This window comes from Bufo bufo, chromosome 2 (assembly GCF_905171765.1).
Source record: "Bufo bufo chromosome 2, aBufBuf1.1, whole genome shotgun sequence".
Lineage (NCBI taxonomy): Eukaryota > Metazoa > Chordata > Amphibia > Anura > Bufonidae > Bufo > Bufo bufo.
Window position 1 is genome coordinate 330,956,288 of NC_053390.1, and position 22,148 is coordinate 330,978,435.

General features: G+C 45.1%; 1 protein-coding gene across 2 annotated transcripts in view; it reads left to right on the forward strand.

Annotated features, from left to right (window-relative positions):
• Window positions 1-840: 840 nt before the first annotated feature.
• UBQLN1 (ubiquilin 1) overlaps window positions 841-22,148 on the forward strand; it is a 42,689-nt gene continuing 21,381 nt past the window's right edge. Inside the window, exons 1-7 of one of the 2 annotated variants that reach the window (XM_040417034.1) lie at window positions 841-975; window positions 15,627-15,778; window positions 15,858-15,976; window positions 17,577-17,839; window positions 20,388-20,546; window positions 20,906-21,137; window positions 21,900-22,042. In XM_040417034.1, the coding sequence (XP_040272968.1) occupies window positions 841-975; window positions 15,627-15,778; window positions 15,858-15,976; window positions 17,577-17,839; window positions 20,388-20,546; window positions 20,906-21,137; window positions 21,900-22,042 (1,203 nt within the window). The remainder of the gene's footprint in view (window positions 976-15,626; window positions 15,779-15,857; window positions 15,977-17,576; window positions 17,840-20,387; window positions 20,547-20,905; window positions 21,138-21,899; window positions 22,043-22,148) is intronic. The other variant, XM_040417035.1, reaches the window with a different exon arrangement.

Here is a 22,148-nt window from a genome sequence, read left to right on the forward strand (position 1 = left end):
ATAGGAACTGACTGTATAATTAATCAGGGGACCCAGCGGTTGGTCCTGGAGATGCGTCCGACTCATGGGCCATGTTTACCGGACTGAGTGTGGTCGTATGATTGAATCAGGCCTAATGCAAATGCGATCGCAGTAACAAGCAAACAGTGAAACATATTTAGAAGTGATTGTTTTGTGTCATTTAACATTATCTGAACACAACTCAATAAATAGGCAATCACAGCTTGGTAATGAAGAGATATCTTCTCCTCTACTAGGACCCTAAGGATAAACTGTGAAGACATTTAGTGCGGAAGATTTTATCCAAAAGAAAAATCTGCACTTGGCATTTTTTTTTTCTAACCGCCAAAATGGCCGCGACATCACTGAGCGGCGACACATCCGGCAGCGCGACAGCGAACCCTAGTGTTCCTGGAACTGCTGCGTTCTGTTCTAGCAGTTTCTAAGGCACGGCCTACGTCATCAAAGCGCGACATCGAGCATTCCGCTCTTTTACTGGGAATACATAGCAGTGTAACGCGGATGCGTTGTCAGGGCTGCTGCAGTTCCCGGCTCCCCTCACGTTATACCGGTGACAGGGTCCGCTGAGAGGCTGGACCGCGGGGAAGAACGGCCGGCTGCTGACTACTTCCCAGAGTCCCCGGCGGTGACGTCACCGTGACGCTGTGGTATGAGGAAGCTCTCTTAGTGCGGCCCTAGTTGCGCCAGCACCGCCCGAGAGCCGGCCAGGATCCTCACACATGTCCAGCTGCTGAGCCGGAGCGCCACATTCCCGTCTCACCCAGAACGCACAGCTCCCCGCTCCTGACACCCCCGCCGCCCTGCAGTCCTATTGACGTCATGTCGGACCCCCCAACTTCTTCCAGTACCCCCTCCTCCAGTTCCTCCGACTCCCCCGGGATTATTAAAGTGACAGTGAAGACTCCTAAGGAGAAGGAAGAGTTTGCTGTCCCCGAGACCAGCAGTGTCCGAGAGGTGAGCGAATGGGGGTCACAGGAGGATCATGGGATCCGCTCAGGTCTCTGGTACCAGCATCTGATTGGCTGATCCCTTAGTGGTGTAGTCCCCTGTCATATGGTGTTGGTGGGGAGCAGTTGGCATATGTATGGGGCAGTCAGATCAGCTGGGCACCATTGCAGTGGTGGCTGGTAACGCGCATGGCTCAGCTGCATTTGTGCCCTTTGAGCTTTCACCTCATTTATGTAATTGCGGAGTGCCTCAAAGACTAATCTGCTGACGACTAAAGGGGCCTGCCCAGGCTGGCAGCCACGGTAAGATATGCCCGTCATGGGGATGTCAACAGCTGGACCGTAGACAGAAAGTGGGTAAATGTATAGAAATGTCATAGTTCACTCTCACGTCTTATTGTATGAGCGGAGTCCTGGAATAAGACCCTTCAGATATGCTTGTATTAGTTCTGCCCGGTCGGCACTGGTGCTAGATGGTCACCCTCCCATATATATAGGGGCGCCCATGTAAAGCACTCTGTGTTAAAGGGGTTAACTCATCGTAGCCTCTTATCACTTAATCTGTGTCAGTCCCATAGACTGGGGATCAGCAGCCTTCGGCACTCCAGCTGTTCTGAAACTACAATTCCCAGAATCCACCTTTCACTTCTGTGGGAGTTACAAGAACAGCAACAAGTGTGCATGCTGGCAGTTGTAGTTTGACATCAGCTGGAGTGCCGAAGGTTGCTGATCCCAGCCAAAGACAGTGAATGGAGTAGTGGATATGTAGAGAGAATCTCTAAATCGCACATCCTCATACCTATGCTTCTGATATACAACTGTGAATGGAGTAGTGTTGAGCATGCCTGACCACTGCTTCATTCAAATGGTGGACATGAGACCAGAGGCCATCCTAGTCAGAGTTACAGCTCTCAGGTGAGCGCCTCTTTTTGTCCACTTTAAAGGAGTTTTCTGAGATTTTTCTACTGATGACCAACCTCAGGATAGGTCACCCCTATCTGATCCCCAGCCGATCAGCTGTTGGAGAAGGCAGTGGTGCTTCCCACCGCCTTCTCAGCTTTCACTAGGCCAGTGACATTGCAATCATCAATCCTATGGCCTAGGAGCAGCAAGTGAATGGGGCTGAGCTGCGATACCAAGCACAGCCGCTATACAATGTACGGTGCAGTGCTTGGTGATCACGGAGAAAGCCATGGCGCTCAACGGAGTGCTGGTGCCTCCTCAAGCAGCTGATCGCTGGGGGTCCCGGGTGTCGGACTCCCACCAATCAGATAGGGGTTTTCTTGGAATAGATTGATGTCCTATCCTCAGGGTCTGACTCCTGACACCCCGCCGATCAGCTGCTTCTTCCCAGGCCAGGCAGGTTATGTTCATCTTTCACATGGCCTATTCAAGGGAATAGACCTGGGTTGCAATATCAAGCACAGCCGCTATATAATGAACGCCGCTGTGCTGCAAGTGCCACAACCTCTGATCGTCGGGGATACCAAGAGGCGGAACCCCACCCATCAGATATTGATGACCTGTGACTGACGTTATGTCTTCAGTATTGTACTCCTGGAAAAGCTCTTTAAGGGGTTGTCCGGCTTCAGGCAAGTGTAGCACATACCGTTGGGTGTCACTCCGCACAATTACGGTGTGTGATATGGACCATGTGACTGATTACATAGCTGTCCATGCACAGGCGGGCATGGTTACCCAGCATCTGATGACACCAGATGGTAAAGAAGTGGGGACGTCCATTGTTGAGAACATTTCTTTTATATTGCCTCATACTGATGTCTGATGCTTTCTATCGTCATTCTTCTAAGACCCCCGAACAGAATACAGTCAGAGATCCTCATTGTAAGGGTACTATCAGTAATCCCTGAATTATGGCCGTATTCTGGCCGCTTTCTTCATGGCCTGACCAACAGATATGCCATATGTGATGCCACTGATCGACAACGGCCCCGTTCACATCACTATCTTGTTGCATGCAGGACGTTTTCTCCTGTCAAAAATAACTGATCTCCAACGGAACTGACAAAAACGGATGTGGAAAATAAAGGATCCATCTTATAGCTGTTCTACTGATGGATCAGAAGAACGGAAAACACAACGGTGATGTGAAGGAAGCCTAAGCTCCATCCAGCGGGGCCTATCATGTCTGGCTACACTTTAACATTGGATTCTACATCAAGAATGACGTCACTTCTTCATGCGGATTTCAAATCCATGCAAAAAAAAAATCTGCAGCCGTGTGAGCGGCAGAGTAGATTCCCGTTGCAGGCAAGGGAATGCAGTTTTCACAGGGGTTTTGGTGAAATCCAACATGCCCGATCCTCCTTTCCCCAGATATCTGCCATCTGGGGCAGCAGAGATTCTGCTGAAATTGGCAGTTACACTGACTTGCACGTACATGATGGTGAACGGACCATTCGTTGCCACTCATTGCTCGCCCGTGTGAGCTGCATTATGTGCTACAGTTTAACCCTCTGTATGAGGATGAGCAATCAATTTTATCTGCAACATAAATGATCGGCTCACCCCACAAATGACCGTTTGTCCGGGAATCTGTGGCATATTTACAAGGGTCAATTATTGGGAATGAGCATCATTAGAAACCTTCATTCCTGATAATTGTCCCAATCTTTCACTCAGGATTTGGTGCCTTTTTATTTCTCCCCTGTAGCATGTGGTACCTGATAAGACTCCTGCTCTCGTATGGGAAGGTGACAGGTTACAAGATTAACGTAGACAAAAGCAAATTGTTGCTCTTGGGACAGAGGACCTATCAGGAAAGTCAACTGCAATCTAGGGTTGAAATCCGGAAATATTACCTAACTTATCTGGCTATCAAAATAGGACGCTGAACTATCTCACTCTTTTCCTAAAGATAGAGAGAGAATTGGAAAAATGGCAGGATATGCCCTTGTCCTTGTGCGGTAGAGCACACCTAATAAAAATGGTAAGCTTCCCGAAATTGCTTTACCCGCTACAAACTATTCCTTTACTATTAAAACACACCGATACTACGTGGATGCAGAGGGCGTTTAACCGCTTCTTGTGGAAAGCTAGAAGACCCTGCATCGCATATGCGAAACTGACGATGCTGAAAGGGGAAGGGGGGGATACAACTGCCAAACATTCGCCATTATAACCTAGCGGCCCTATTTCGTCATGTAAGGGATTGGATGTGGGGGGGCGAGACCTTATTCAGGAATTAGCGGGCTTGTGGAATCTAGAGGCTTTGCTGCATACAAAATTAAGAGATATTCCCATACCAATCAGACGATCCATTCTACTAAAAGACACCATAATGGCGTGGAAGTCGGTTAGGAAGATATATCGACTCCCTTACTATATATCACCCATCACGCCGTTATGGACGCTACCTGCATTCCCGCAAGGTAGAGAAAATAAATTGTTTCAGGGATGGAAGAATAAAGGCATTACTAGGCTTAGGGATTTGCTGGGAACCAATGGCCAACAGTTGATGTCATGGGAACAGCTGAAAGGAAAATATGAGCTAACTGACGCACACTATCTCCCTTTCCAGCAGATTAGGAGCTACTGCAAAGCCCAGGCAGGCTCTTTGGGTGACCCGGAAAAGCTTGCTATACTGGGCAAGGATGGCACGCACATGTCCCTCTCAGAAATGTACCAAAAGTTACATAGCATACAGACGATAGGCTTGGTAAAAGGAGCTTTTACGCCCTGGGAAAGGGAACTGAGTGATCAAAACATAGCCAAAAAAATGAGGGAAGGCCTTGAATTAGTAAGACGAGCAGTTTATAGCGAGCAATGGAGGGAGACACAACTAAGGATTATCCATAGGGCGACGTATGCTTTTAATTTGTCATACCGAGATGCCCCGGCCCATTACCTACAGCAATGCCCCAAGTGCGACCTCTCGAAAGCTGGACTTCTTCATGCTTTGTGGGAGTGCCCAAAGGTACAACCGCTATGGCAACAGTCGGTGGAGGCAATAAAGGAGATTTGGGGAGAGGTAGTTGGGCTAACACCACAGCAGTGTATTTTTCACTACATACCTAAAAATCAAGAAGAGGAATTAGGGACAATAGTGGCAAAAAGGGGAGTACACATATTGATGTCAGTGAAAAAATCCCTTTTACGACACTGGCTGCAAGCAGAAGTACCATCTTGGGAGGAGGTAGTAGGGACTATGAGGAATGTGCTATATCTGGAAAGATTGGAGGTAGAGCAGGACAAGGAAGGATTGATTGAAAAATACATCAAGAAATGGAGGGAATTCATCGAAAAGCAATTGTCTAGTTGCGAAATCCAGGAACTTATGGCCCCCTTCAAGTTGACTAAGTGGTACCTAGAGGCGCAATTGGCGAACAGATTGGGGAAGTTGGCAGCATAGGAGGGATCTAAGCTTAAAGGGAACCTGTCACCTCTACTATGCTACCCTCACTGAGCATTTCTAAATGTTCATTGTGTTACCCTAAACAAATAAATTACACTTTTAATTTCATTTGCAGACAAATTCAATAAGTATTATGCATTTTTGTACTTCCTGCCTTTTATGCAAATTAACATAAGAGTCATATCTTACTTGTGTGACCAGAGAAGAGTTATATTTTCAAGCTCTGACTCATCTCAGGTTAATTTCCATATGTATCAAATCGGGTTTTTTTATACAATAAAAGCACACAGAGCTATGGGGACTGGGTATTGCGGATGTGCTAGCGGTGATCTAGCAACCCACGTCCTCAGCTCTATACCCAAAATCCCGGTGACAGGTTCCCTTTTAAGAAAGGATATAACCTGTACTAATAAGGAGAAGAGATGACCATAATTTCAGACGAGTGTTCACGGGGTTGGGTGCAGTTGGGAAAGAAGGGTTCGGGGGGGAAGGGCGGGCTCCATTCAGTTATCCCTGGCTCCATTCAGTTATCTTCTGCTTCCAGCCAGGGTATAGATGGGGTCATGTGCACTGCTGCAGCCAATGACTGGCCTCAGTGCTGATGTGTTGTTGGGTCCCGTGCTACTTGGGGACATGTCACCACTGGGGCCCAGTCATTGGCTGCAGTGGTGCACGTGACCCCAGCTGAAAGTGAACAAGCCATGGACTGGAAGATCAGCAGCAGGCGATTACGATTCTTCCATCAGATACCTCACGCTACGGGGACTGATTAAAGGGACCAAATACTGGAAAACCCCTGTAATGTGTATATGCAGCTTAACCACCTCCGGACCGCCTAACGCAGGATTGCGTTCCGGAGGTGGCAGCGCTGCGCAGAGTCACGCATATACGCGTCATCTCGCGAGACGCGAGATTTCGCTCAAAGCCGGCCCGCGCATGCGCATCGCGGGCCGGCAAAATTAAAAGAAGTATTTCGTCACCAGCCTGCCAGCAACGATCATTGGCTGGCAGGCTGGCGATTTTCAAAAAATCCAATCCAAAGTCATATAACAGATCATATTAGTAAATATGATCTGTTATATGGCTTCTCTGCTCCTGTGCTGGTCCTTTTCGTCGGTTGGATCCAGCACAGGAGCAGACTGAACTGTGAGTAGCACCAACACTACACCTTAGCCCCAGATCACCCACCTGCACCCCAATTAACCCTTTGATCACCCCTTTTGATCGCCCCTGTCAATCACTAGTGAAAGGAAAAAAAGTGATCAGTGTAAACTGTCACTTTTTTTTTTTCACTGGTATTGGCTGTTAGGTTTTAGGGATAGTTTAGGCCCCTTGGTTAGGTAGTTAGCGTCAGTTAGCGCCCACCCCACCGCACCGCAGTCACTTTTATTCGCTGTTTAGCGTATCGCTAATCAGCATTTGTACTTTTATAGTATCTGTAAGTGATCAAAACTGATCACGGTCAGATCTATAATAGTATTAGTGTCACTTTAGTTTGCCCTCCACCCAAAACGCAGTGTTTGCCCGATCAGGCCTGATCGGTCGCCCACACGTGCGTTCACCCACGCCCGCCCCACCGCAGTGACAAAAAATTATTATTTTTTGATCACTGCACATTCATTTTACACGCACTGCGGCGATAAAAAAATCAGTTTTGATATTTTTTATCAACCGCAGCAGCCTCCGGTACTTCGCTAGCCTCCCCTTTGTAAGACAGGTTTGCTTTTTTTCTTGGGTAGTCTCAGGGAATACCCCTAAATTTAGTAGTCCAAAATGTCAAACAGGGGGTATTCTTCTGAAGAGGCCTACAGGATTCTGACCCAGTCGGATGAGGAGTGGGAACCCTCATCTGACGAATCTAGCGGGTCAGAATATGAACCTGTGCAAAGCAGTGGCTCTCTGACCCAAAGTTCGGACGAGGAGGTGGAGGTCCCTGGCAGCACCAGGCGTACCCGGCCCCATGTCGCTAGACCACAGGTTACGCAGGATCTGCTTCAAGAGCAGCAGAGTGGGGCTGTCGCTGCCGGATCACGTGGTGAGGCATACACCAGCAGCGCAGCCCTTCCTGGACCTAGTACCAGCACTGCCGTACAACATGGTGAAGTAGCGAGCACCAGAAGGGCAGTTGAAGCTGGTACGGTGGCACGTGCAATAGTTACCCCGTCGCAGCCACCGCAAAGACAGGCCCGTAGAGCCCCTAGAGTCCCTGAGGTGCTGGCAAATCCTGATTGGCAGTCACCAACTTCAGCCGCACCAGTAGTTCCCCCTTTCACCGCCCAGTCTGGAGTTCGGGTTGAGACGGCTCAAATCGGTTCGGCCCTGGGATTTTTTGAGCTGTTCTTGACTGCGGAGCTCTTGGACTTAGTCGTGGCAGAGACCAACCAGTATGCCACACAATTTATAACCGCTAACCCGGGAAGCTATTATGCCCAGCCTTTCCGGTGGAAACCAGTCCAAGTTTCCGAACTTAAAATTTTTTTGGGCCTTCTCCTCAACATGGGCCTGACAAAAAAGCATGAATTGCGGTCATATTGGTCAACGCACCCAATTCATCACATGCCCATGTTCTCTGCTGCTATGTCCAGGACACGATTTGAGACCATCCTACGTTTTCTGCATTTTAGCGACAATACCACCTCCCGTCCCAGAGGCCACCCTGCTTTTGACCGGCTCCACAAAATTCGGCCCCTCATAGACCATTTCAACCTGAAATTTGCAGATTTGTATACCCCTGAGCAAAACATCTGCGTAGACGAGTCCCTAATACATTTTACCGGGCGCCTTGGCTTCAAACAATACATCCCAAGCAAGCGTGCCCGGTATGGGGTCAAATTGTATAAGCTCTGTGAAAGGGCCACAGGCTATACCCACAAATTTCGGATCTATGAGGGAAAATATCAGACCCTGGAGCCGGTCGGTTGCCCTGACTACCTGGGGAGCAGTGGGAAGACAGTCTGGGACTTGGTGTCACCCTTATTCGGCAAGGGGTACCATCTTTATGTGGACAATTTCTACACAAGTGTGGCCCTCTTTAGGCATTTGTTTATAGAACGGATTTGCGCCTGTGGCACCGCGCGAACTAGTCGCGTGGGCTTCCCCCAACGGCTTGTAACCACCCGTCTTGCAAGGGGGCAGAGGGCTGCCTTGTGTAACGAAGAACTGCTCGCGGTGAAATGGAGAGACAAGCGTGACGTTTACATGCTCTCCTCCATTCACGCAGACACGACAATCCAAATTGAGCGAGCAACCCGTGTCATTGAAAAGCCCCTCTGTGTCCACGACTATAATGCGCTCATGGGAGGGGTGGACTTCAATGACCAGATGTTGTCTCCGTATTTAGTTTCCCGCAGAACCAGACGCTGGTATAAGAAGGTGTCTGTATATTTAATTCAATTGGCGCTCTACAATAGTTTTGTTCTCTACAGTAAGGCTGGGAGAACAGGATCCTTCCTCAAATTCCAGGAAGAGATCATCGAGAACCTCCTTTACCCAGGAGGTTCCGTGGCCCCATCCACCAGTGTAGTTAGCCGTCTACACGAGCGACATTTCCCCAGTGTCGTTCCTGGTACCTCAACCCAACCGTCACCCCGAAAAAGATGTCGTGTCTGTAGCAGGAGTGGAATAAGGCGTGACACCCGCTATTTCTGTCCTGACTGTGCTGACCACCCTGCCCTATGCTATGGAGAGTGTTTCCGGAAGTACCACACACAGGTACACCTAGCATAGGGATCACATCTCACCAGGACAGGCACACAGGGCTATTAGGGCCCATTCACTCACAGCTGCTGCAAACCTCTCCTTTCACCTGGGATAAAGTGCATAACGTACTTCGCCACATCTTTGGGCGATTTGCGCTTTGCACATTGTCCCATGGGGAAGGAGAGGTTTGTTCTATAAAAGGTAAAAAAAACTAAACAAAAAAAAAAAAATACCGGTAAGTAAAAAAGTTAAATGTTCAGTTAAAAAAGTTTAAAAAAAGTTTCTATGTTCTGTTCAACAGTTAATAAAGTTATTGCTTTGCGGCCTGGTTTTTTCTTTTTTGTTTTGTTTTTTTTACCTTCCAGGTGGACCAACCGATCGACTAGCTGCAGCACTGATGTGCATTCGGACAGAAGCATTGTGCTGCTGTCAGATTACACGCAAGTCGGTGTATGCGGCGCTGCAAGACGAGATTTCTCCTCTGCAGTAAAATATACGTTTGCCGAGGCATATGAGCTGAGGAGGTGGCGGTGTTCATATACTTTGGCAAACACTTTGTATATATATAAAAAAAAATCCCGGCAATGATTTATTCATCCACATCGATTGATGTGAATGGAGAAATCTGGTTTGCCAGGGCATACGAGCTGAAGTGGGTATGGATGTTGGGCGGAGCTCCTATGTCCTGGCAGACGCCTTTCCCCTCCTTTTTCTTTTTTTGGCAGAGATTTTTTCATCCACATTGATCGATGCGAATGAAGAAATCTGTGCCGTTCATTTTTTTCTTTCAGCCCAGAGGCTGAACGGAAAAAAAAAATCTCATTACCCGTATGCTCAATATAAGGAGAATAGCAGAAACTCCTAATGCTGGGCATACATGTAATGATTGCGGAGACCCTCAAATGCCAGGGCAGTACAAACACCCCACAAATAACACCATTTTGGAAAGAAGACACCCCAAGGTATTCGCTGAGGGGCATATTGAGTCCATGAAAGATTGAAATTTTTGTCCCAAGTTAGCGGAAAGGGAGACTTTGTGAGAACAAAATCAAAAAAATCTATTTCCGCTAACTTGTGCCAAAATTTTTTTTTTCAATGAACTCGCCATGCCCCTCATTGAATACCTTGGGGTGTCTTCTTTCCAAAATGGGGTCACATGTGGGGTATTTATACTGCCCTGGCATTTTAGGGGCCCCAAAGCGTGAGAAGAAGTCTGGTATCCAAATGTCTAAAAATACCCTCCTAAAAGGAATTTGGGCACCTTTGCCCACCTAGGCTGCAAAAAAGTGTCACACATGTGGTATCTCCGTATTCAGCAGAAGTTGGGGAATATGTTTTGGGGTGTCATTTTACATATACCCATGCTGGGTGAGATAAATATCTTGGTCAAATGCCAACTTTGTATAAAAAAAATGGGAAAAGTTGTCTTTTGCCAAGATATTTCTCTCACCCAGCATGGGTATATGTAAAATGACACCCCAAAACACATTCCCCACCTTCTCCTGAGTACGGAGATACCAGATGTGTGACACTTTTTTGCAGCCTAGGTGGGCAAAGGGGCCCATATTCCAAAGAGCACCTTTCGGATTTGACAGGTCATTTTTTTCAGAATTTGATTTCAAACTCCTTACCACACATTTGGGCCCCTAGAATGCCAGGGCAGTATAACTACCCCACAAGTGACCCCATTTTGGAAAGAAGACACCCCAAGGTATTCCGTGAGGGGCATGGCAAGTTCCTAGAATTTTTTATTTTTTGTCACAAGTTAGTGGAATATGAGACTTTGTATGAAAAAAATAAAAAATAAATAAATCATCATTTTCCACTAACTTGTGACAAAAAATAAAAAATTCTAGGAACTCGCCATGCCCCTCACGGAATACCTTGGGGTGTCTTCTTTCCAAAATGGGGTCACTTGTGGGGTAGTTATACTGCCCTGGCATTCTAGGGGCCCAAATGTGTGGTAAGGAGTTTGAAATCAAATTCTGAAAAAAATGACCTGTCAAATCCGAAAGGTGCTCTTTGGAATATGGGCCCCTTTGCCCACCTAGGCTGCAAAAAAGTGTCACACATCTGGTATCTCCGTACTCAGGAGAAGGTGGGGAATGTGTTTTGGGGTGTCATTTTATATATACCCATGCTGGGTGAGAGAAATATCTTGGTCAAATGCCAACTTTGTATAAAAAAATGGGAAAAGTTGTCTTTTGCCAAGATATTTCTCTCACCCAGCATGGGTATATGTAAAATGACACCCCAAAACACATTCCCCACCTTCTCCTGAGTACGGAGATACCAGATGTGTGACACTTTTTTGCAGCCTAGGTGGGCAAAGGGGCCCATATTCCAAAGAGCACCTTTCGGATTTCATAGGTCATTTTTTTCAGAATTTGATTTCAAACTCCTTACCACACATTTGGGCCCCTAGAATGCCAGGGCAGTATAACTACCCCACAAGTGACCCCATTTTGGAAAGAAGAGACCCCAAGGTATTTCGTGATGGGCATAGTGAGTTCATAGAAGTTTTTTTATTTTTTGTCACAAGTTAGTGGAATATGAGACTTTGTAAGAAAAAAAAAAAAAAAAAAAAAATCATCATTTTCCGCTAACTTGTGACAAAAAATAAAAAGTTCGATGAACTCACTATGCCCATCAGCGAATACCTTAGGGTGTGTACTTTCCGAAATGGGGTCATTTGTGGGGTGTTTGTACTGTCTGGCCATTGTAGAACCTCAGGAAACATGACAGGTGCTCAAAGTCAGAGCTGCTTCAAAAAGCGGAAATTCACATTTTTGTACCATAGTTTGTAAACGCTATAACTTTTACCCAAACCATTTTTTTTTTACCCAAACATTTTTTTTTTATCAAAGACATGTAGAACTATAAATTTAGAGCAAAATTTCTATATGGATCTCGTTTTTTTTGCAAAATTTTACAACTGAAAGTGAAAAATGTCATTTTTTTGCAAAAAAAATCGTTAAATTTCGATTAATAACAAAAAAAGTAAAAATGTCAGCAGCAATGAAATACCACCAAATGAAAGCTCTATTAGTGAGAAGAAAAGGAGGTAAAATTCATTTGGGTGGTAAGTTGCATGACCGAGCAATAAACGGTGAAAGTAGTGTAGGTCAGAAGTGTAAAAAGTGGCCTGGTCTTTCAGGGTGTTTAAGCACTGGGGGCTGAAGTGGTTAAAGGGGTTTTCTGGGAGTTTTATAAGTTTTTTTTTTTTTGTAGAACAAGTTGTCCTTTCCAATGGCACCATTTATGGTTGCATACAATGTAGCGGGGGGAAAAATACCAGATGTGGTGGAATTATTAAAAAAAAATAATAATAATTTCAGTACGATTGCAACAATTCCACATATATAGTTTTTCATGTGTTTTAATACTGAATAAAAAACAAAACTTTTTATCGCCATATTTAGACCCCCATAACTTTATTTTTATGTGGACGGAGCTGTGTGGGGGCTAACTTTATTTTGTAGGCCAATCTGTAGTTTTTATTGCTACTGTTTTGGATTGTGCGCCTTTTTGGTCACTTTTTTATGGAAAAAATTTTTTGTGGGAGGTGAAGCAACCAAAAAACGGCAACTAAGCCATTTTGACTTTATTTACACTTTTTAAAAGTTTCCCTGGGGAACTATAACAAGCGGTTAGATTGCTTCTCTCATAAACTCTAATGCATTAGCATTGGAGTCTATTAGAATTATAAAGTAAGGGGGTCAAACTGGTGTAAAGTAGGTCTGCAGGGATTACTCAATTCAATCGAGTAACTCGACACACAAAAATCCTGGATGCAAACCACAGTTCTGGTACTCAGGGCTTCCTCAGAGAGACCAGTGCAATTGTGTAAATGGACGAGTCCCTGATTGCCACTTGGGGAAGCTGTTCCAGGCCTGGTGGCGCAGCTCTTCCATGTTTTCAGCGCTCAGATGCTACCCTTGGTGCAGAAAGATCCCCTTCACCAGCCACCCAGCCCCTTCCTGTAAACGTTTATTGGCAGGCATTAGACATGGCATCATGCCCTGCCTTCTCGGGCAACTGCTGGGCAATTGCACATTGGTGCAAGGAATCTACTGCGCATGGGCACAAGACAAGTGAGCCTAGCCTATATGTCATGGCAATTGCTTTATTAGTCTTTTAGGCTACCTGAACATACAGTGGCAGCGAAGTGAGTAAGATGTGACATCTCATGTACACTTAGCTTTTTTCTTCGGTACAGAAATGTAGAGGGGTTTTCCCCATAGACTTCAATGTGGTTGTTAATGGAATCATAAAATCCGCACCAAAATCCACCTAAAAAGACTTTTTGGATGCGGTTCTTGTGTCCTTGAAGGTGTTGTCCGGGCTTTTACTATTAATGACCTTTCCTCAGGATAGCTCATCAGATTGGCGGGGGTCCGACATCCGACGCCCCCAGGAATCGGCTGTATGAGGAGACTGCGCGTGCAGTGCGCACATTCTGTCTCTCTTCCTGCTCTCAGCTGTATGTCTATGGCACAACAGCAGCAGACAGGCAGAGAGACGGGACGTGTGCACAAACAGCTGATCAGCGGGGGTGCCGATCTGATATTGATGACCTATCCTGGGGATAGGTCATCAATAGTAAGCGAGATGAGCTTGTGATGAGCTATGTCTGTCCAGAAACTGACTTCCTGCCATGAAGCTAAAACCAGTGATCTTTGTATGTAGGAATGTCGTACACCTAGTCCTCAGTAGCGTAATGCACCTTTCTGGAAGTAGTCAGGGCTTGGCTTGGGTTGGTGATTGTTAAAGGGGTTCTGCAGTTTGTTTAAACTGATGATCTATCCTCTGGATAGATCAGCTTCTGATCGGAGCGCTGCTGCCTTCTCAAACAACTGATCGTCGGGGGTCCCTGGTGTCGGACCCCCGCCGGTCAGATGCTGATGATCTATCCAGAGGCTAGATCATCAGTTTACACAAACTGTAGAACCCCTTTAAAGGAAGTAATCCCTAAGGTTAGGAAACCTTGTGGGGCTTCTTTCCTTCTTATTACATTTACTGCAGGAGAGTGATACTGACAGATTGCTTCCATTTTCTCATGACAGAATGATGAAATTTCCTGTAATAATAATTCACATGAGATATATATATTATATATATATATATATTTATATATATATATTATCTCTATCTCTCAATTATTACAAGACATTTGTATGTGTATATATAGTGTGTAATGTAAAATATTATATATATATATATATATATATATATATATATATAACATTACACACTATATATACACACATACAAATGTCTTGTAATAATTGAGAGATAGAGATAATATATATATATATTTATATATATATAATCTCTATCTCTCAATTATTACAAGACATTTGTATGTGTATATATAGTGTGTAATGTAAAATATTATATATATATATATATATATATATATATATATATATATATAATATTTTACATTACACACTATATATACACATACAAATGTCTTGTAATAATTGACACATATGAGAATATAATTATATATATATAGTGAATATCATATTTTGAAATTCATGCTTCGTTTGGTGGTCAAAGCAGAATTGCGTTATGGATTCCGTTACCATAGCGGAAACGGGACTGATCTGTTTTGCAGCCCATAGACTTCTATTATAATGGAATGATGCTTTTAGATGCATTCCGTCATGGTCCATGGTAACGGAATCTATAGCGCAATTCTGCTTTTACCAACAAACGAAGCGTTCACAAATTTCATAACCTGAAATTCGCTCATCTCTAATATATACGCACGCAAAGCGTTAATAAGCCAGTTTCCATCTGATGTGTTCCCTGCCTCATACAGTGGCATACATTGCCTAAATATACACGGTTTACCTTTCTCCCTCTGTACAAGAACATATTGGACCACGCTTTCATATACAGTAAAAAAAATATTCTGGTGCACGGGGCCTTTTGACGTTAATAAAATACCCACCGGAAAGCTTTTTTTGGGCAATGGGATTTGTTATTTTATGACATTCACTCGGTGGCATAAATAACATGATATTTCAATAGTTGGGACATTTTTGGATGCAGCTATACTAATTATGCTTACATTTTTTGGGGGGCGGGGAGTGTTTGGTTTTTAGATATTTTTTTTTTTTTATAGATTATTTTTTTAATATTTTTGTTTAGCAGGACTTTTATGTAATTGCTTGCACCATAGACTGCAGTAGCTATGTATTACAGTGTATGGTGCTTTTACTAGCATCTTATGAGGGAACACCCATTCTTCCCCTGCCTGACTGCACAGATGTCATGGTGGCTTCTGACTATGGCATCTGCGGGGATTGGTGTTATCCTGATGCTGCAGGCGGCTATCACCTGTATAACACAGCTTACACCCACCATGTATGGAGCAGACTCCTGACACACCTGTCACGTACAGTTACATCTATGTGCACAATGTGCTACGCCATTATTATCTATAATGGACATACACACTAAATGTTTTTATTTAACACCTCCAGCACTTGTCCGTGTAATGAACACACTGTTTGTAGATCTGGATGATTTTTAGCCCTTGAATATTGACAGTTGTATTTGTCTCCTATTAGTTCAAGGAGGATATCGCAAAACGGTTTAAATCCAACACAGACCAACTTGTGCTTATATTTGCTGGAAAGATTTTAAAAGACCAGGACACCCTCAGTCAGCATGGCATCCATGACGGGCTCACAGTGCATCTTGTCATAAAGACGCAGAACAGGTATGCACGTTAGATTGGTGGGGGTTCCCACACTGTGATTGCTGGCGATTTATAGTTACATCTTATTTCCTTTATGTAGATCCCAAACTGCAGCTGCCACTTCTCAGCCAAACAGCCCGAGCAGTCCGTCATCCACCTCTACCACATCCAGCAGTACCACTACCACCACGTCTGCCACAAGTACCCCTTTCGGCTTAGGTAAGGTCATTCTGTAATGATATAGGCGTGATCGGTAGAATTCAGAGGTGCCCATACACCTTCAGGTGACAGCCATCTCTCCTGTCTCCGACATACCCATGCATGTTTGGTTCGGCCTAGCATGTGCTAGTTTTCAATGAGGAGAGAGGTGGCAGCTTAATTGCCAGGAGAACAAAAGGATTGGGTTTTACAATTCAAAGCACCCAATCATCTACCCTGATATCAACTATTGGTAGGTGAAAGATCTGCATGCATAATAGTTTCTTATCTGGCCCGACCAAAAATGGCAGGTTTGGCCAACAATACTCTTATGTATGTGGAGGCCACTATATGTTAAAAGGGTTTTCTGAGATTTAAATACTGATGACTAGTGTTGAGCAAACTTGTGTTTTAAGTTCTGCGTCCAAAGTTCGGGTTACCGAAGAATCCCGTTATGGATTCCACTACCACGGACCATAACGGAATTTGGAATCCATAACGGGATTCTTCGATAACCCGAACTTTGGACGCAGAACTTAAAACAAAGGTCATCAGCATCTGGTTGTTGGGATCTGACACCCGGGGCCTCTGCCAATCGGCTTTTTAAGAAGGTATTGGCACTCCTGTGAGCACTGCAGCCTTCTTGCAGCTCATCATGCATAGCACCATACATTGTATAGTGGCTGTGCTAGGTATCACAGCTCAGCCCTCTTCACTTCTATGGGGCTGAGCTGCTCCTAGGCCACATAACCAAAGAACATAGCATCACTGGCCTAAGGAAAGCGTAGAGAAGGTCGCAGGGCTACTGCAAGTGCCACTGCCTTTTCAAACAGCTGATCGGCGGGATCCCGGGTGTTGGACCCCCTCAGATCAGATACTGATGACTTATCCAGAGGATAGGTCATCAGTGTTTAAAACTCGGAACATCCCTTTTAATACTTGGCTTGTATAGGTCTCTAAAACTGGCCATCCACATTAGACCTCTGGTTTTGTTGAGTTCAGACAACCATCTAATGTATGTATGGCCTCTTCATTGAACCCCTGACTGCAGAGGTCAAGGGAGATGAGGATTGTGCATGTTGGATTTCCGCTGCCTGTTCCTTTTGCCAGAAGTGTCTGGCAGTGTCTTTCTTCTCCCCCCCCCCCCCGCCCCCCCTATATGGACACATGTATTCTCGGCTAAACGGGCATATGTATGGTAGGAGCTGGAGAGATGGCTGTCAGCCGATTGCTATCTTGCATATGACCAGCTTTACTTAAGTAAGATTGTTGGTGTCTATCCAGCATTAACATTAGTGGTGGTTTACGCTTAGGCTCCATTCACACGTCCGCAAGTGCTGACCCATTTATTCTCTATGGGGATGGAATGGATGCGGAGAGCACACTATGTGCTCTCTGCATCTGCATTTCTAGAGCGTGGCTCCCGAATAAAATAGAACATGTCCTATTCTTGTCCGCAATTGCGGACAAGAATAGGCAGTTATATGGGGGTGCTGCCAGGTGTATTGCGGATCCGCAATACGCTAAGGACGTGTTAATGGACCCTTAATCTGTAGGTAGATGAAACCATGGCTGCCACACACTGATGTTGACTTTTCCTCTCTTTGTCTTCGTTTTATAGGAGGACTTGGGGGCTTACCTGGGCTCAGCAGCTTAGGCATGGATGCGTCAAACTTCTCCGAGCTGCAGAGCCAAATGCAGAGACAACTTATGTCCAATCCTGAGATGATGGTTCAGATCATGGAAAACCCCTTTGTCCAGAGCATGCTGTCTAACCCTGACTTGATGAGACAATTGATTATGGCCAATCCACAAATGCAGCAATTAATCCAGAGAAATCCTGAGATCAGTCACATGCTTAATAATCCAGATATCATGCGACAAGTATGTTGTTTTATATATTTTTGGGGGGCAACACCATTTTTCTATATTCTATATATTTTCAGTATATAGTCTGTAGTAGTCTATAATGGAACTTAGGGGTCCTGGAAAAAAAATAAAAAATAAAAGTGGCACCATGTTGTAGGCGGGTCCAAGTTGACAGAAGGCAGCAATTCCATATTGCAGCACAAAATACCGCCCCAGCAGAGCCAAATACCTCAGTGCAACACAAACTGCCCTGGCAGCCTTAAAAACCACAGTGCTACAGAAATGAATGCCCCAGCAGCACAACTTACCACCTCAGAAGCTGCCCCTCTGTTAGGGCATCTGGCTCTGGCCAGGTTCTGTCCTCCTACTCCAGATGCCTCAGGATAGCAATACAGTACAGTTGAATTCAGGAATCAGGAGGGCATCTGTGGTTGCCGGCCAGGCACATAACTACTTGATGCCCCAAGCATTAATTTATCTCTAGGAGTGACAGATCATTATCTACCTGACTGGTGGTTGTAAGGAGAGCTGACGCGGCCTCCTGGACATCGGCCAACCAGGATATTTCCCTGTAGAGTCTATGGCCAATCCGCTCCTGACTGGGCCACAGTAACTGCCAATGTGGCTGCAAACCGACTGAATCTGCACACTGTTCTCCTGCCACTCCCATAGTGGTGACTGGCTAGATGTGCCTTTTTGGTTTCAGCTGCCAGTGAGAGGAAGTAGACCACCATAACCCAGCGCTAGATTATGAATGCTGTCCAGCATACTTTGAAGTAGGGTTGTAGCGGGTATCGAATTATCGATACCCAATCAATACTTTTGTACCGATTCGATACCGGGAATTGACATTTACCGATACTAGACTGCGCAGCCTAGTATCAGAGAACATGACATGCGCTGCTCTCAGCACGCTCAAAGTTCTCCTCAGCAGCACAGGGTAGAAGGAGTCTCTCTCTCCCTCCCCCCTGTGCCGCTGCCACCAATGAGAAGAGAGAGGGGCGGAGGAGGGGAGGTACTGTGGCCACTGCGCCACCAATGAAGATAAGTAACTCATTAATACAAATACATGAGGCGGGTGCCGGCGGCAGAATCACATAGCCGTCACCCAACCTCTATGACAGGGAGCTGCGATCCGTGGCAGTTAACCCCTCAGGTGTGACACTTAAGGTTACTTATCTTCATTGGTGAATAGGACAAGGGATGAAAAGATCCCAGGTTATAGCCCCTAAGGGGGCTAATAGTTATTAAATAATAAAAAATATATATACTAAAAATATTAAGTTTAAATCAACCCCTTTCACAATTTTACATATGAAATATATAAGCAATAAAGATATTACATATTGCAACGCCCAAAAAAGTGTGAAGTATTAAAATATAAAAAAAAATCTCCTATGCAGTGAACTAGGGCTGAAACGATTACTCGATTAAATCGAGTAATTCGACACAAAAAAATCCTCGATGCAAATTTTTTGCATCGAAGATTCATTTGTGTCATGTGACCACGGAGCGGGAGTGAAGCGCTTGCTATTACTCCCGCTCCGTGGTCTCCCGCTGCGCTTGGAATACTCTCCTTTCCAGCAGGGGGCCTCCGGACACTTCACAGTACGTCCATGGTCCCGCGCTGCTCTGACGTACAGACGCCATGACCTGACACACTGTGTGACGTCTGGCGTAGAGCAGCGCAGAACGATGGAGTGTCGGCAGCGCCCCTGCTGGAAAGGTAAGTTGGTGAAACCGAGGGGGTGGGGCGCGACTAAGGCCAGGCGCCTGGAGTGCACAGCGTCATAGAAACCAGTGACGCTGTGCAATCCGGGTGTCAGGAGGAGCATGGCAGCAGAGCTGATGGCACAAGGGGGGCAGAGCTGATGGCACAAGGGGGGCAGAGCTGATGGCACAAGGGGGGCAGAGCTGATGGCACAAGGGGGGCAGAGCTGATGGCACTGGGGGGGAACTGATGCACTTGGGCTGATCGCACAGTGGGGAACAAGGGTGTTGGGGACTAATGGCAGGGGGTCTGATGAGTTTTTATAAAGGAAAACAGTCTATTATTTTTTTCTTATTAGATTACTCGATTAATCGTAAAAAATAATCGATCGAATACTCGATTACTAAAATAATCGTTTACTGCAGCCCTACAGTGAACGCTGTAACAGAAAAAAATAATAATAATGAAAACCGTGCGTTTCGCAATTTATTTTTTTTTAATTTTTTTTAGTCACCTTGTCCCCCCAAAAAATAGGATCTGATTATGGGCAGGACGTTCCATAAAATGCGGAATGCACTCTGCTTGTTTGGTGTTTTATTTATTTTTTTGCTTGGTATCAAGTATCGCAATACTTTTTTATGGAATCAAAATTTTGGTATCGCAACAACCTTACTTTGAAGATTAATTTTTTTATTTTTTTGCTTTATCGATTTTTATCCAAAAAATAGTTAAATACACTTTTCTCTAGTGATGCAAAAAACACCATCTCCCTTCCAATTCCTCAGTCGTAACGCTCTGTCTTAACATTCATCTTGTTGCTTAGCCACTTCAGTCTTATCACTTCTTTTCTAGACGTTAGAACTGGCAAGAAACCCGGCAATGATGCAGGAGATGATGAGGAACCAAGACAGAGCCTTGAGCAATCTCGAAAGCATTCCTGGAGGTTACAATGCCTTGCGCAGAATGTACACTGACATCCAGGAGCCAATGCTTAACGCCGCCCAGGAACAGGTATTTTTAATCGGCATGAATCTGTCGGGTTCATTAGGCACATTTTAATATAAATTGAATAATCCCCTTGTACTGGATGGTGTTGAGGATATGATTAAAAAGCCCGGTCTTTGATACTAGACATGTTGTCTGTCACTCTGAATATTAATCATTCACACATTAGTTTTTTTTCTTGGTCACTGTCATTTGCTCCATGTATTTTTCTGATGTACCTGGGGACAATGCACTGGCTTGCTTTTTTTTTCTATTGACCATTCCTGTATGTCTCCTTCCCGGTGAACGTTTTGAATGCAAACCGGGTGGAGCTCTTATAACAGAGAAATGTCATTAATTTTGTGTGCTTACAATTTTCTTTCCAGTTTGGAGGCAATCCATTTGCGTCATTAATGAGTAATGCATCGCCAAATGCAGAAAATCAGCCCTTGCGAACAGAAAACAGAGATCCTTTACCTAATCCTTGGGCTCCACAGTCTGGCTCTACAGCATCCACATCAACAGGCGGAAGCGGCGCTACCTCAACTGCTAACAGCACCGCTTCAACAACAAGCTCCTCTTTACCAAACTTGTCCTCTGGACTAGGAGGTACAACAGGTACAGTCTTCATGCTTCTAAATGATTATAGGGCAGTCTTGGTGGCCAGGGCTCTGCACAGATATTAATTAATATTAAAATGTTGAATTTCTTTGTTCATGGATGGAAGCTTATGAATCGGGCAGAAGAGAATACTGCAAGAGGTATTATATTGGACTGTTGGTGAAACATGCCACTCAAGGGCCCAGATTTACCAATTCTGTAGATGGCATTAACTGAGACAGGTTGTGTAGCCCTGCACCAGATCTATCACGGGGGCTCAGGCTGGGTGATAAATCTGGTGCAAAGATAGAGACTTCTCTCTGACTCTATACCAACTATTGGTCAGCTTACTTTGAGACCGAGATAGCCGAGTTCTGTACTCGGCTATCTCCGGCGCTCCCATAGTGATGAATGGAGCGGCAAAGCGCATTTCCAACCAGCTGTTTCGTCCATTTCAGAGGTCCTCCACAAGGTACAGGGCCCCCATTCTCGTGATCGTTGAGGGTCCCAGTAGGATAGGAAATAACTTGTTATAACTTGAATACCCCCTTTAAGGTGCATGTTAGGCCATGCCCCTTTCCCCTCAAAGTGTAGAAAACCTTGTGCTAAATTGTGGCACTTTGTAAACAAGTTTTAGGCAAAAGCTCATGAAGCTCGTGTTGAAGTGCACTCGCAGTATTTGTTTGGATACAACCACATATAGCGTCACTCCATGAACTTTATATAGAGCTGCGTGCAGTGACAGACGGTTGATGGAGCGTTACCTTTTGTGTCTTATAGCAGGGATGTTTAATACACCGGGAATGCAGAGCCTGCTGCAGCAGATATCCGAGAACCCTCAGCTAATGCAGAACATGGTGTCCGCTCCCTACATGAGAAATATGATGCAGGCACTTGGTCAGAATCCAGAGCTTGCAGCCCAGGTGAGCTTCTTTCCTTTTATTGGTATCAGATTGGGTGGATATGCAGGTATCAGGAGACGGTTCCTAGGCCGAGTTGCAATAGAAAGATTAAGACTCCTGTACTCCA